This window comes from Spermophilus citellus, assembly GCF_964194105.1.
Source record: "Spermophilus citellus genome assembly, chromosome: 1".
Classification (NCBI taxonomy): Eukaryota; Metazoa; Chordata; class Mammalia; order Rodentia; family Sciuridae; genus Spermophilus; species Spermophilus citellus.
In genome coordinates, this window is record NC_138182.1 from 189282019 (window position 1) to 189297893 (window position 15875).

The following is a 15875-nucleotide window of genomic DNA, read 5'->3' on the forward strand; positions in this document are numbered from 1 at the left end:
AGAGAGACTGACAGCAAATCAATTACATTCGACTATTCTTGCATTTCTCCCATTCTTGAAGCAGAAATTTGGAACAAGGGCACCATGCTTCAGGACACAGGGATTTGAGTGAGAATTTGTGAATATGAAAAATAATTGACCCTATGGGCTGGGTTACAGCTAAATGGAAGAGTGTTTGCCTAGCATGTGCAAGGCCATGGGTTTAGTTCCTAGCACTGCAAAAAAAAAAAAAAAATTTTTTTTTTTACCTAAATACAAAACTACATTTGATATGGATTAAAATATAAAGAAAAAAATAACTCACACTTCACAAGAAGAAGACAGAAAAAGAATATAGGAAGTATAATATCCTAGAGTGGGAAAGTGAGGCATCATTGTCCTCATTTGTAAGACTATAGAGGACTACCCAACTAAAAGATTACCCTGTGTCTAGGAACTGCCTTTTCCTTGGGTGCAGTTAGAGTCTGCTATCCTTGCCTCCCCACATTCATGCAACCTCCTCTCACATGTAAAAGATTTAAATTAGACTGAACCAGATCCTATAAAAAGAATATATTATAGAGATGAAAGGACAAATGATTCAGTTATTAGTCTGGTGAAGGAATAATGAATAAGTTTCCTGTGAGGGTCACTGAATAACTAAGAAACTTTTTTTGGTGTGTGGTGCCCAGGGCCTCATGCATGCTAGGCAAATGCTCTACCACTGAGTTATACCCCCACTCCCAAGAGACTAGTTCAAAAGAAAGTATGGCCAAGGCTGCCCCTCATGTGAGGTTGATCTGCACCTTTATGTCTAGTGAAGTCCCTCTGGGGCTAGGAGTGATGACTTCTTTGTCAGGTTGAAAAAGAATCAGAGTTACAGAAAATGCATCATCAAAGATTTGTACTTCTGAGGGATGAAAGGTGTGTTCTCTGTTCACTGGTGTACTTTGTAGGCCCATTTGATAGGAGCTGCACTTTTTTCTTTTTTTTTTTTTTTTTTTTTTTAGTTATAGGTGGACACAATGTCTTTATTTTACTTTATGTGGTACTGAGGATTGAACCCAGCGCCTCATGCATGCTAGGAGAGTGCTCTACCAGCCCCAGGACCTTCACTTTTTTACAAAGAGTTATGTGGCTAACTTTGGCCAGTGCTTAGCTATTAATATGCTGATGTCTGTAGGCCTATAGTACCTGTCACAGCCTGAAAAAATGACATAGGATCAAGGGTACAGAACATACCAGCCCACATAAAGTCATTTTCCTGGCCTGAATGTCTTAGATTACTATGAGTTTTATATGTGATAGCCGGCTGCCTATTTCTACCCAGACTGGAAGGGAAATTCTCTTGGACAGCTCTTCTGTATGACTCTAAAACCTTCCCTAAACAGAAGAGTCATTAGTTACATCTTATCCATTTTATGGCATTCTCTGAGTAAAGCCTCTCTAACTGGGAGGAAAAATAGATATGAAGGGCTTAGAACCCTGGGCTTCTAAGAACATTTAGTCTTGTGAATAGGCATTTGGGTAGAGAGTACAGCTGGTAGTACTTTTGTACGAGACCATTCCTACCACTGTATAAGGTGATATGACTTTACATTAAGCATTAGGCCTAATAGAAATACCTTGCTTCTCATTTACATGTCTTCCTCAACCCTCTCAGCCAAGTGCCTGTCTGTATCAGATTTTGTTGGGGAATTCCCTTTTAAAGGTCTTCCTGTAGAACTATACTAGAATCCCAGATGCTTCCTATACACAAGCAGCCAGACATCAGTGGCTTCCCTCTGCTGGGGAGGTCCCATTCTCTACTTCTTTCCAAGTGGGAAGTCGGGACTCAACAGGCAGAGGAAGCAGAGACTTTGTCAGAACCTAACATTTCAGCAGAGGACCTGAATTAGTCAAAGTACTATCTCCCAGAGAAAGAGGGAATAGGAGACTTATGCTAGGAGTGAAATTGCTAAGAGCCAAAAACCAAAACAAACAAACAAACAGAAAAAAAACAGCACTGTCAAGCATATCTGCATCAGAGTCCTTTCCCAGTGAGGCAGCTGTCCCTATTCAAAGACACTGGCCTTTTCCCTAGAATTTAAAGGAATGTTGAAGTCTTCCGGTCTCTAGAGACATGATGAAGTGTCCAGAATACAAAGACCCATTGAGGAGTTGGGAGAGGAGAGTTACTATCATAGGACTGGTTCATTAAAAGCAACATGTAAACTGCTATGATCTGCAGGGTGTGGGAGAACAATGGCTTGAGTGTCAAGGGGAAGAATCCATGTGATTGTATTACAGCTACTATTTTAGGCTCATGATTGAGTCAGCTTTTGGCCTTAATGACTCAAGTTTATTTCCACAGCTGAATTGTAGTCTCTTATACACAGGCCATTTGCTCACTGAGATGTAAGTCAAGGGAAGAAACAAATTCATTTCTCTCTCCCTTTTATTCCCTCTCCCATTTCCCAGCTTCCCTACAGGCTTCACCTATACCAATAGAACCTTAGTGCTGGGAAAATTCTGAAGAGTCTTCATGGTTATTATCTAACCTGCTCATAGGTGAAAGGAATTAGGGCCCAGATATGCACAGCTATCTAAAGATAGAGCCCACCTAGATCCATAGCTCACTTTTGTGATTCCAAGTCCAGGGCTATTTCCACTAAGCCTGCATGAATGGACAGGAGATGACCATGACCCCTCTGTATGAGTTAGAAATGCTATTTCAAATGGTCTCTAGCAAGAAGAGTTCTGGACATGATGAGATTTCTTCAGGAGCTTTTCTGATGACTACCTGACTAGAAAAGGTTGGTAAGAGTGTTCCTGAACCACCACTATTCTTTCCCATCTTTTGTAAAAATAGGACAGGAAGTATAATTAGAGTTTTAGACAGTAATGAGTTATTTAGGATGGTAATGGTTGCTCCATCTGGCCTAGTTTCCTCTTCCCTAAGGAAGATTATTAACAAGAGCACTTCCTCTTTAGTAGTAGTTTTGAGCCTATGTTTTATAAAGGTCTTTTTCCAAGTAATTAGCATTTTTCTAGTTCAGCTATACTTCTAGTGCCATATGGTTAATTTTGCTGATGTTTTTATCCTAGCTCACCCCTAACTTCTAGGAATCCAACCTAAGAAAGCTTTGACAAGTATCTTAAGATTATTCCTTTGCCCCACAGTCTGCAAGACCATTCTCTTATGAGTTAATCATCCTGCCACATCCCATCAAATCAAAATGGTGACCTGGTTCTGTGGCTACTTTTTAGCCTTTTTTTTAATATTTATTTTTTAGTTTGAAGTGGACACAATATCTTTGTTTTACATTTATATGGTGCTGAGGATTTAACTCGGTCCTCAAGCATGCTAGGCAAGCACTCTACCACTGAGCCACAACCCCAGCCTTACCTTTCAGTCTTAACAAGTACTTAAGTTTGGAAAAGAAGGGGAGGAGGGCTGGGCTTGTGGCTCAGAGCACTCACCTAGTACATGCCAGGTGCTGGGTTTGATCCTCAGCACCACATAAAAATAAATAAATAAAATAAAGGTATTGTGTCCAACTCAACTATATTTAAAAAAAAAAAAAAAGAGAAAAGAAAAGAAGGGGAGAGGTTATTTTTTCTTGATTGTTCTAACTACTTAGTATAATGGTGGCAGTGGAAACCAGAATGCCTAGGTTCTGTTGATTCTGTTGCCAGTTTCAACAAGAGCTTTCCCATCTCCAACCTCAAAATTTAAAAGGAAAATTTGCTCTTCTCCCTACCCACCATCTGGTTCTTATAAAATACATTAGAAATTCCCAGAGTCTAGAAAAATCCTAAAACACTGTTATTAGGTACAAGTGTCGTCTTAGTTTAAAGGAAGAAGCCAATTAAAGCAGCAGCTTCAGACTTGCCACACTGGAACTCTAACTTTGTGTGGCACAGGACAGGTATCCCCAAAAGCCAGTATTCTTTTTCCCAGGTTCTAGAAGCAGAAATTATTTCAACTCACAAACCAGACATACACTGAAGTCACACTGGGCATATACTGGAGAGAGAGAAACACACACATAGTTGCAGTACTGCTAGAGATTGAATTCAAAGAGCAATATAACGATCTCAGAACCATCACCTTTCTGGACATGAGAAGTGGGATCCTAGAGAAGCGAGTACTTCAGGTAAGAATGAAAACTAAGCCAGTCTGAGGAAGATTTTCCTGAGGAGGAGAGACTGAGCAGGAAAGTGGGAGAAGCATGCACAGAATAGAGCCATAGAATCAAGTGGGCTCCTTTTACTCACCTGTCAGATGTTAACACAACAGTTTGTATTCATAATTCAAGTGAGTGCTTGGTAAAACCTCCAGAGTTTAGGTCTCATACCTCTGATCTGCAACAAGATAAGCCCTTATGGCTATCAGTCAGGGGCTTCACTATTCTTTCTCCTCTTGGTAGATGACCCCTTATGTTCCTGGGAGGAGGAGGAGGAGGAGGAGACCTATAAGTTGGTAATCTGTGGGCATGCTGTGTGCTCCCTGCCTGACCTGTGGGTAGCCTCTGCAGGCAGGAAAACAGTGGCTCTGGGTCATGGCTCTGCAGTGAGGCTGACAGGCTTCAACACAGTGAAGACTTTGGGTTCTCTGATTTCATTTGGCTTCTGCCTACCTAAAGCTTTTTGCTGCTCCAGAGGAGGCATTTTGTTCCCTGGCTCCTCTGAACTGTTCTTCCTGCTCATGTCCACAGCTGTGCCAGTCCTGCAGCTCTCATTTAGGAGCACTCAGCCTTTTCATCCACTCCTGCTTCTTTAAGGCTTAGGCACTGCTTTCTCTACTCTACTTTCCTGGGTCCCCAGAAAGTCGTATTCTTTATTTTTTTTCCCGTAATTTAATTGAGCTATAATTCACATAACTAAAATTCGCCTTCACCGGATTTTAATATAATCACAAGGTTTTAAAATTATCACTGCTGGGCTGGGGATGTGGCTCAAGCGGTAGCGCGCTCGCCTGGCATGCATGCGACCCGGGTTCAATCCTCAGCACCACATACAAAGATGTTGTGTCAGCCGAAAACTAAAAAATAAATATTAAAAATTAAAAATTTAAAAAAAAATTATCACTGCTAATTCCAGAACGTGTTCTTCATCATCTCCAAAAAATCCTATACCCATTAACAGTCATTTTTTATTAATACATAAAAATTACATGTATTTAGGGGGTATCTGGATATTTTGATACATGTAGACATACTATGTAATGTTCACGTCAGGTTAAATAGTGATCTCAAACATTTTATCATCTCTTTATTCTGATTCTCCCCATCCTATCCCTTGGCAAACACTAATCCATTTTCCATGTTTTGGATTTGCATGGACTAGACAGTTCATAGGAATGGATTGATATATATGGCCTTTTGTATCTGGCTTCTTTCACCTTAAGCTAGCTAAGCTACTTTATGTATGTGCAGTCTCTGTGTGCTTCTTCTAGGGCATGGGAAGAAGCAAAACATCATGAGATGGACATAATCCCAAGGAGCTGCCTTCCTGTTGAGGATGCTGGGGTCATAAGTCTAATAACAAATATTAGAGTCTTGGGTACAGGTCCCAAAGGTTGACAGAATCACATTGATTGACTGGTTCTTCTCCTGGGATGACAACTGGAACTTCATAATCCTTTAGGCAGAGATTTCTTTATAGGGGTCCCATCTTTGCCATCCTTGATCCCAGCCCTATCTTTTCTCACATGCCTTTGATCCCTCCCCTACCAGCATACACACTCATTCTTTACCTGTCTTGTAGGGCCCTTGAAGAGGTGGGAAAGAGCCAGGCATTTGGATTGGTTATTGGAAAAACACATGGGAGTATGGTATACATGTGATGCCACTTAGTGGCTGCTACTGTTTTTTGTAAGAGCCCCCCAGCAGCCTTCAGCAGACTGCCTCCTATGAGGAACAGCCCTCCTGGGGCTGACTGTAATGTATTTTTGCCTAGGAGCTTTCTGTGGACTGCCAATAAAATAATAATAATAATAATACTCTATGCCAAGCTTTAGCCTCTTTAATTTCAACAACCCTGAGAAAATAAACTTTGAGTACATTATCTCTCTTTAAGTATGACATGCCAATACTTAAACCCAGTTCCTTCCCTTTAGCCCTATTCAAACCTTAGTACTGTTATCACACAAGGAAGGAAGCAACAGTAAGGTACACACTCTGTTATATTTTTGCCACCCAAAAATATATCCTATAGGTTGGATCTCTGTCCCTCCTTCTTCAAAGTAATGGTCTTTGTGAACCAGAAAAGGCAACCATATTTGCATGGCTTCTGGCTGAATGTCTACTATAGAATGTGAAAGAGATTCAAAACAAGGCCTTCCATAGACAGCATCTCTCATATCTTCTCTTGCAGCCAACAGGAAGGCTGGGTGTGCAGTCACATCTCTGCTAGCTTCAGAGCTGACCAAGGATGATGCCATGACTGCAGTTCCTATCAAGGTGCCCAAGACCAGCGAAGGAGTCCCCACAATCCTTGAGGAAGCCAAGGAGTTGGTTGGCCGTGCAAGTTAAACTGGGTCCCTGGGCCATGGCAGCTCCTAAATGGAGCCTGGATTGTCCCGCCCTGCAGCATGTGCCTAAAGGGTCTAGGGGATATTCCTCTGGGGCAACCGCTTCCACTACCCTGACCCCATCTTTCTCTGGCCTGCTGCTCTCTGAACATCACATACATCTTCAGCTGCCTGGAGACCAGAGGAAAGGGTCGTGTGAAAGAGGCCTGAGACCAACTCAGCCAGCCCTGGCTATTGTATTACCAAAGCAGGGGACCCGTTTGCTGCCTTAACCCTGTTTCCTCTGTTACTCAAGAGGGCCTTGTCTTAGACAAAGCGCAGCCTGCTTTCTCAGCCCAGCTTTCTATTGGGTATGTTCGTAGGTCAGACTTGCTGAATTTGTGCTTTTCTTTTGTGGTTTCTCTGGCCCTGAGAACAGCATGGAGCTTATGAACCTCTGGGCTAGATCCTTCCCTTCATTGCTGTCACCTATGCTCTTCTCTTCCCCTCCTAGCTGTTGTTATTTATTACTAGTGCTGTGGCATTGGGAGCTGCTTCTAAGAAGGCCGGAGCAAATCCCACCCTTACCCCATCTTCCTGGAAAAGGCTTCCCAAAATAAAAAGGATCTGTACCACTCTACTTGTTCCACTGTGGTCCAGGCCTGAGCCTGTGGACAGGTAGCTATGGCATAGTAACTGTACCGGGTCCATCCCCCAGCCCATTGCCATGCCTTTTGCCTTTGCCTCCCTAGACCCTCTGTATCAGCCTCCAGGCTACTGAGCCAGGGTGCCCCCCCCCCCATCATTCCTTCTGCAGAGTTTTGATGCATCTCATTTGGAGTATGGGCTATAGTGTGACCATCCCAACACCTCACCCCCTATCTCCAAGGAAATGGGAGGTGGAGCCTCCTGGCTGAGAAATTGTTTTGCAAAGGATCTATTTTTGTACGAAAAAATTTTTTTAAAGAAAAATAACTTCCTTCCCCTGTTTCCTCCGTAATGTAATAAGGTTTGATGGTAGGTTCAGAGTTCTAGGGCTCTCCTTACAGGCCACAATCCTGAACATGCCCCTGGACCTTGGCCTCAGTTCTCAAGCCTTTTGGACTTTGAGACTTAGGTAGAACTCCCACCACCACCACCACCACCACCACCCTGCAGCACTTCTGGGGCAGGAGGAGCTTCTGGTTGGGCTGGGCCAGGCCCAAGAATAACAGGAGCTCTGAGGTTACAGTTTTTATGAATTTAATAGATTATCAAGCCAAATGTACAAATGCTAACTGGGTACTGGGAATCTGGCACAGGGGTTGCTTGCACATACACCCTGTGCTCCCTTCTGAACAGTGGGCAGACCAAACTATTTGGTGGCCCCAACCTCAGGAAGCTCAGATTCTCTGGCTTAGGGTGACACTTCTGTCTCCCTTGTGCCACTTTGAGCCCATCCCAGCCAGGGAGAGAGAATGGTACTTTCAGAGATTGGCCCAGAATTATAGTTAGAGAGTGGGGAGGTAAGGAAATTTGAGGGGGCTTTGTGGCCAGGAAGGAGGGTTTTGGTTGTGTGTCCAGCTTGTGTCCAAAGGGGCAAAGGCAACTCTTCTGGGCTATTTCAGGGAAGACTGGTGCAGGGGTCCTGTTGCTTCCCTGAGTCACCTTCTTCCTCTTGCTGGCTGACATCTAGGGTTTTGATTTGACCCTTTCTTTTTTAATCTACTTTTGCTAAGATGAATTTAATAAGAAAAATTTTTAAAAAAGAGAGGAGTATACAAAATGCAAACCTGTTCCCTTGCCTCTTGGGCTTCTGGGATGTCATCACCTCCAGTTTGATGGGTTTGTTTCCAACTGTTAATAAAGCATTGAAACAACACCGCCTTTCAGCCTCCTTTGTGAATTTCTAAGCTATTTTTCTTTTCAGTCCAGGCTCCTCTATTCTTCTATCAAGGTGCCCAAGAACAGTGGACTGCCAAGAAAAAAAATAATATTCTCTCCAAGCTTTAGCCTATTTAATTCCAACAACCCTATCATAAGAAAATAAACTTTGAGTAGTTTATCTCTCTTTAAGTATGACACGACAACACTTAAACCCAGTTCACAACCCTGGTTGATAAGTCAGTCAGAAAGCTAAAGGTGCCAGATACTATGCTTGAACACAGGGCTAGAAATGATTAACACATGATGTTTTCTGCCCAGCCAGAGCTCACCTCAGGGCCATTTACTTTCCATAAAAAATTAAGGAGGTGATGCAGGGGTTGGGACTCAGTGGTAGAGAGCACTTGCCTAGTACTGGTGAGGCACTGAGTTGGATCCTCAGCACCACCTAAAATTAAAGAGATTGTGTCCCTATCTACAACTTAAAAAAAAAAAAAATTTTTTTTAATGAGGTGACTTACGCCTCCTGGCTGTTCCACATTGCTGCAGTGTGGCTTGGACACCTTTTCTTGAACTGACTTCCAACTCCCCACTTCCCGATGCCTCCGATGTCACACAATTTCACAGCAGGACCTGTGCCTCTGTGCTGAGCAAATCCTCTTGACTCCCATGTTTTCCCATTCCCAACATCTGTTCTTTTGGTGACCACATTCAAGAGTAGAGAGACTTAGGGTGGGCTGGAAACCAGGAGCCTGCCCAAGCAGAGGCAGACCAAAACTGAACAGTAGGCAGACCAAACTCTTTGGTGGCCCCAACCTCAGGAAGCCTTTGCTTGATAATGTACTCAAGCTACAGAGGTCAAGCTACAGATGACTTGCAACTCAGAGCCATACTTGCTGGAGCACTTCAGAGACCCCCCCACAAAGAAACCTTACCAGGGAGGAGCAGGCCTGAGACAGACAGAGAGGGGCCTGGAGAGGACCACAAACCATGTTGGGCAGCCCCTGGAACTAGAAATAAAAACCTTTTAAATAGCCCCAAGGCTGGGCAGTTGCTTCCCCCACATGGCCAAGGTGTAGAGGTGGGCAGCTGGCTTCCTCCCTTCCCCTCCCCAAGAGGCCACGTGTTTCTGGCTCAGAGCTTTAAATTCCCACATGCCAATTAGGGGACCAACCACAGCTGCTCTCGTGCTCTGCCTGTCTGCTGCCCTGCCTGGAATAGAACCCAGGCGCCCGGCACCCCGCCCCTTTGCAGCCTGGCTCTGAGAAACAAAACACTTATCCTATCTCAGCAACAGTGCACACCACCCTTCCTCCCACGCAAGAAAGTTGCCCCCAGATGCTTCGTTGGAAGGCTTGGTTTCCATGACAACAGACCAGGAGGTGATAGAACTAGCGCCCCCCCCCACACACACACACACACCACCACCACCAACCCCATTCCGCGCGGAGGAAGCCCAAAGACAGCCCTCGGGCTCAGCGGTTGGGTAGGACTCGCTGACCCTCCACATAATCCTAGTGGTCTATGATTCTGTCCTAACGCCCCTCCGGGTTCCCCCTCCCCCTCTTTCCTGCAGCTTCTGAGGCTGCGGCAACCTCGGAATTCGCTGTGCCGGGAGGAGGCTGGCGGAAGGGGTGGGGAGATGGGAGGGCGAGAGTGAATGGAGAAACACCGAGAGCAAAGAGGGAGGGCAAGATGGATTTTCGGGCCATCTCATTTCCTGCTCGCCTTTTTAGTCCCCCTGACCCCCTCGAGAAAAGGATGCGTCCTCCAATTTGTTTGTCTTTGCTGGTAAGAGGTGAGAGGGAAAGCAAGTTCCAGGTGGGAAAATACCGCAGGGAAGAATCTCCGCCCCCGCCCTCCGCATTTCCTCCCACTCCCGCGGTTTTCCCAAAACCTCTAGGCTGCAGGGGTAGAGGGAGTGCGAGAAAGAGTTAATTTTGGCGGGGAAGGGGCGGGCGAACTAAGCTAACGTCCCCCGCGCCCTCCCAGAGCTGTTTGCCCGGCGCCAACCCTCCCCCGCCCGCGCCGGTTCGCCTCTTCTGCCTGGAGACTGGCGCTTAGAACCTAACCTAGCGGAGGCAGCCGCTAGCATACAGCCAACTGCTCACGGACACACCGCACTCAGACTCCCCACCCCCACGACGGATCCCCAAGTCCACACACACCACGGCAGACAGATCTACAAGCACAACGACAGTCCATCGCAGGCAGACACGACGGTACCCAAGCATGCACAGCCATATTGGACAGCCCAACACCGACTCGGGAGGCAACACACACACTCCCACTCCCACACTCCCTCTCTTCAGAAACAGATTTAGACCCTCTATGAGAAAACAAAATAAACAAGATGCAAACACTCGTCTCCCAATTCCGCTCTTCCAGCTTTACACCTCTCAGCTCATCACTTCACGCGTGCCAGGAGCTCCGTCTCTTAAACAGAAAAGTTCACTCAGAAGAAACCATTTTATTATTTTTTCGAAGAAAAAAAGCCATATAAATATTAGAGTATAAAACTTGCGTGAGATACAGGAAGAGGGTGGGTAGGAGCTACGTGACTATGCGAAAGAGAAGCGCTTATAGAAGGAGTCAGTACGGGGGAGGGGGTCGCCGCAGCGCGTGGACACAGCACAAAACACAGCACGGGCCGCCGCAGGCAGATTCAAGGACAGACGGCTGCGTGCAGCCCACCGCCCGCTGCCCACTCGCCATCACGTAAGAGCACACTGCACTACATACACTATTGGCTATTCTACACCAGCCAAGGGAGGGGGCTCTACACTACTTTTAAGGGCTGGGGTGGGGTTCTCTTGCAGCCGGGCTGGATGAACCGGACCGCGGGGCAGAAGTGGGTGGGCAGAGGAAGGTCTTTGCTCAAGGAGGCACTGGGGGACTTTAACCAGGCTCTGGCCACTAAGGGGTGGGCTGAGGGCCTGGACAGTGGCCTTCACAGAGAAGAAATGGCACCTGGCAAGATGAAGGAGGACCTACGTTTTGAGTAGTACAGGGACCCTGTAGAAAAGCCCCGCCTATCTACTTGGTTCCTGCTGTAGTTCTTTGCCTCCCAACCCAGGAACTAAGAATGGCCTTGCTGGGCTTCCCTTCCTATCAGGGTTCCACAGTGGCTCCTCTGGAGTACCCAGCACCCACAGAGGCCCCTCTGACCTCTCCAGGGGACCTACTCCTAAACCCAATCAGAGCTTCCTTAAATTGAAATGCCCATTTAAATTCATTGGTCCTGATAACTCAGCCCAAAGCCGCCCCGGGCTGAACCCTATATGCGGGGGCGTAAGGGTCCAACCTGGTGCTTGGTTTATGGCTGGAATTTGGAGATCTGGCCAGTACTCTGGGGACATACAGAGCCTCCTTTAAGACCCTGTAAACTGATGGGCCAAGCTTTGTCCATCCTCTCCCCATCCATATACACAAACTTCCCTTCTTTAGCTTACCACCCCCTACTGTCTCAGAACATGCAATGGAGTCTCTTGTTTGAGGAGAGGTGGGGAAAAATCACAGCATGCAGTGGGAACATCAAACAATGAAAAACAAAACAAAAGACTGGTCCCCAGGGCCTCGGGAAGAGGCTTGGTAGCAAAATGCCTTCCCTAAATCTGGCAAGCATCATCAGTACCACAGGAATGCTGACAGTACGGTGTCCCCCAAAACTTGAACATTGGTCTTAGGATCTAGAGAGGTAAAAGGACTCTCACAATACCATGCTTTGGGGGAAGATTGAGAACTGAAGGAGAGACCAAGAGGTCATGATGCCTTCCCAACTCTACAGAACTATGACCCTTCTTAGATCATGTGGTACCTCAATACCCCAACCACCTTACTCAAGAGAGGAACTTTGAAGGAGCAGGATGAGGTGGGGTGGAGGGAAGCAGGGGATGGATGGGCCTGACTGATTTGGAAGATGGAGGAGTCCAGCTGTAAGAAAGGGTGTGTGACAATGGTTCTTGGTGTCTACACTAACCCCATTACCCCCATGGGTACAGCAAATAGATTGGATGGGGGTTCCCCGCAGAACTCCCTTTGCATATTCAACCCCTTGGGGGCAGAGAGAGGGGGTATTAACTGGGCACTTGTTTCTGTTTCCCAAGGGGAGCATGGCCTTAGCCCCTACCAGTATCCTGGGGGTGAGCCCTGAAATTCTGAGATCTGGGTACAGGTAAGGAGAAGCTGGGTTGGTTGGGGAAGGAGGCTGTCCTATAAGGCTCTAGGCCTGGCCTCCATGTTACTTCTTCTCCTTCTTGCCCGACTTCTTCTTGTTTCCATTGCCACCTGCTGGGGTCTTGCCATCCCTCTTGCCAGGTGCATTGGTGAGTGTGGCATTGCTGCCAGGGATGTAGACGTTCTGGCGGTAGTCGGGCACATGCTGCAGGGTGAACTGGGGTCCATAGCGGGCACTCAAGCCCATGGTGCCAGCACCTCCTCCCAGGGTGGAGCTCCCATCAGCAGCTTCTGCAGAGAGAAGAAGGTCAGATCATCAGATGAGGACAGTGACTCTCGTCCTACAAGCAGTTACTCAATGCCTTCAAAAATACCCACTGGGAATACACCACGTAGTCTGGATCCACAAGGAGTTGAAGGTACAGGTTAAGAGTGAGAAAGCCTAGGTTTGATTCCCAACTATTTTTCTTACTGTAATCCTGGTAAGTCGATCTAAACTCCCTGTGTTGCCTCAATTTTCTGATCTGCAAAATGGGGGTAATAGTATCCACCTGTTCTGGTTTGGATGAAATCTAAAACTAGAAAACATACATAAAGACCTAGAATGGTGCCTGGTGCTTGGCCAGTGCTCAGAATATATTAGATAGATTTCCCTCAGGGCTAAGACCCTTGGCTCCCAAATCCTTGCCCTAGCTAGCCCTTCTCCAGGGAACATCTAGCTTCCACATTAGACCATGGTTGGCACATAATCCTTTTCTTCTCCAACCATGCCCAGCACAGAGTAGTGAATCAGAAGTTCTATTATCGGGAGGAGGGACTCTTCCAAACATTCATGTCTTGGAAGCATTTGATGGCCTACTCTGTGCCAAGCGCTTTGTTCCATGTTTCACATGCAGCCTCAACCCAACACCCAATGAGATATATGGGATTATCCTCATTTTACAGGTGAGGGTTGAACCAAGGCTGAGAGAAGCCCAATACCTGACCCCGAAACTTGGTCTAAGTGTATCTAAGCATATGCTGCAGGGTACAGCTACTCCTCCACCACTGCCACCAGCTAGGATCTTATCCCTGCTCTGAGGGCAAAGGAGGTGAGAGGAGAAGATAGGGATGAATCATGCACTAGGAGACTGAGAAGATGATGACTTGGGGGACCACCTTAGGTATAGCAAAGATAGATAGAGGCTCAAAATGTCTAAGCTAAATGACATCTGGAAGTGCAGCCAGCCCAACTGTTTGCTGCACAAAAGAAGAAACTGATGTCCCTAGCTCAGCATCTCAGAATCTGCATGGTAACAGGAGCTCCAGGTGACTTGTAGGTACTTTAAGGTTAAAGCACATTAATAACTATCATAGGGTTTTTATGAGGATTAAATGAGATAGGGCTTCATCTAAGCTTCATCCAATGCCCAGGATAAGTGCTTAATAAATGTTAGTCACTGCTGTTGTCATACCATCATTGTTTCACCCATCTACACTATTACTCTCTTTGGCTGGGTGGAGGGTGATGAAGGGAAACAGGAATTTTACTCTTTGGGCTCACTGCTGGAAGACCCCGAATCCTCTGTGGCAGAGAAAGAGTTAAACCCCAGGAATGCCCAGCCGGGCTGCCGGGAGAACTTGCCTCCCAACCTCCCTCGGGCCCCCACCCTAGACCCTGGAAGCCTGAGAGAGTGACTAAAGCCGGAGAGGCTGAGTAATCCTCGGATACCAACCAGGGATTGAGAAACAGGAAATATTTTTCAATGCCGGGGAGAGGGGGCAGGCATAAGAGGAGGAAGAACAGAGATGAGTCTCTGTCTTTCTGCCCTCCAGGCCCAGGACTGGATTTCTGGAGCCTCCATTTCAAGTTCTAAATCCCTGGAGCTGAGGGCCTTCTGGGGGCAGGGACAAGGCTGGGTGGGAAAGAGCAGCTGCCAGCTTCCTTCTCTCCTTCCCCACCGGCCCCCTCCCCCAGCCCTTTCATAGGGCTGACATTTCCCTGTTTTCCCTAATTAACTCCAGGAGGGAACTGAGTCCCCAGACGCCTGCCCCCTCCCCTCCAGCCACCAGCCCCCGGCCACTTCTAACCTCCTCCAGAATGGAAGGGGAGGGGGAAGGGCCCAGATCCGGCTTCAAAGAACCAAGATTCCAGAGTGATTTAGGGATAGAAGGAAGGGGAGACCCAGGAGGTGCCAGAGAGCAAAAAGAGAGAGTGTTTCATCTGCATTGTCCACAGAAGAAAAAGAGGAAGAAATGCAGAGAAACAGGGATAAAGGAGTCAGAACAGAAAGAGAAAAGGCACTTCACAGACTCTGTGTGCACCCAAGATCTCTGAGAAGTATCCAGAATGGTGAAAATGACAGAGCACGCTCCTGCCCACCTTGTGGGGAAAGGAGATGGGGAATCCAACATGTATGAGACAGAGACTGACACTGGACTTCTGTCTGGTCAGCTCTGAGGCGAGGAGCTGCTGATCTTAGCTCAGGCCTGTTTGCTCATCTATAATCTGAGGGAAAGAAGTTGCATTGCCAACTTTTACCTTCTATATAATCAGTTCTCCTAAACTGTCTCTACAGCCTTCCCCCAACTCCCAGACCCACACTGGGCAAGGACCAGGATTTTCTCTTAGTCTAAGAAGACAGAGACTTACAAAAGCAGCAAGAACGTGGCCTGAGGAGGCAGGGTGACTGATGCTGACTTCTCTCCTGTGCTAGCCCCACCACTGCCCAGTTACCATCCTCTGACCCCACCCAGCCCAGGGCTGAGGCAAAGATTCACAGTAGCCACAGAGGCCTGAGGAAGCTGCATCTGAGCTGGTGAAGCTGCCAACTGCAGCCTCCTTTGGAACACACATGCCCCAAGGATCCCCCCACTCCTCTCTTTCTGTCTCTCTCTCTCTCTCTCTTTCTCTCTCTCTCTCTCTCTCACTGACCCTCAGCAGCCCCACAAGCCTGGCTGGGCTGGGCTCCAGGAACCTCTCTGGTTCTGGGGCCAAGAAGTGGGTGTGAAAGTGAGAGCGCTTGACCCTGCCACCTCCCTCCTAGGTCCATTCCCCAGGGCCCAAGGGCAGCCTTGGGTCAGGACCTATGTGGCTTAGAAGAGGTGGAGTCCTGACAGAGGAGCGTGCACTGCTATGGCCCTGCTCCAGAGAGAACTTCTGGAAGGGTTTTGGGCCATAAATACTGTTTCCATTTCTGTTTTTAACATCTGGATTTAGGCTAAAAAGCCAACTCTCTGGCCTTAGGGCTCAAGGCCACAACAGCTAAATAGACCAGTTTACTTCCCTCAGGGGCTGGACTTGGCGTCTCCCCAGAGCTGCCTGCCTCTTTCATACTCAACAGCTGGCCTCTCTAGGATTAAGGCCCATCAGACCAGGGAA

General features: G+C 47.1%; 2 protein-coding genes across 2 annotated transcripts in view; one reads left to right on the forward strand and one right to left on the reverse strand.

Moving 5' to 3' along the window:
* DIAPH1 (diaphanous related formin 1) overlaps positions 1-8341 on the forward strand; it is a 95794-nt gene extending 87453 nt beyond the window's left edge. The window contains exon 25 of the mRNA XM_081303271.1: positions 6340-8341. Coding sequence (XP_081159397.1) covers positions 6340-6497 — 158 coding nt within the window. The 3' untranslated portion in view covers positions 6498-8341. The remainder of the gene's footprint in view (positions 1-6339) is intronic.
* Positions 8342-10788: 2447 nt separating this feature from the next.
* Positions 10789-15875, reverse strand: part of LOC308654234 (uncharacterized protein) — a 151748-nt gene continuing 146661 nt past the window's right edge. Inside the window, exon 14 of the mRNA XM_081303417.1 lies at positions 10789-12805. Coding sequence (XP_081159543.1) covers positions 12579-12805 — 227 coding nt within the window. The 3' untranslated portion in view covers positions 10789-12578. The remainder of the gene's footprint in view (positions 12806-15875) is intronic.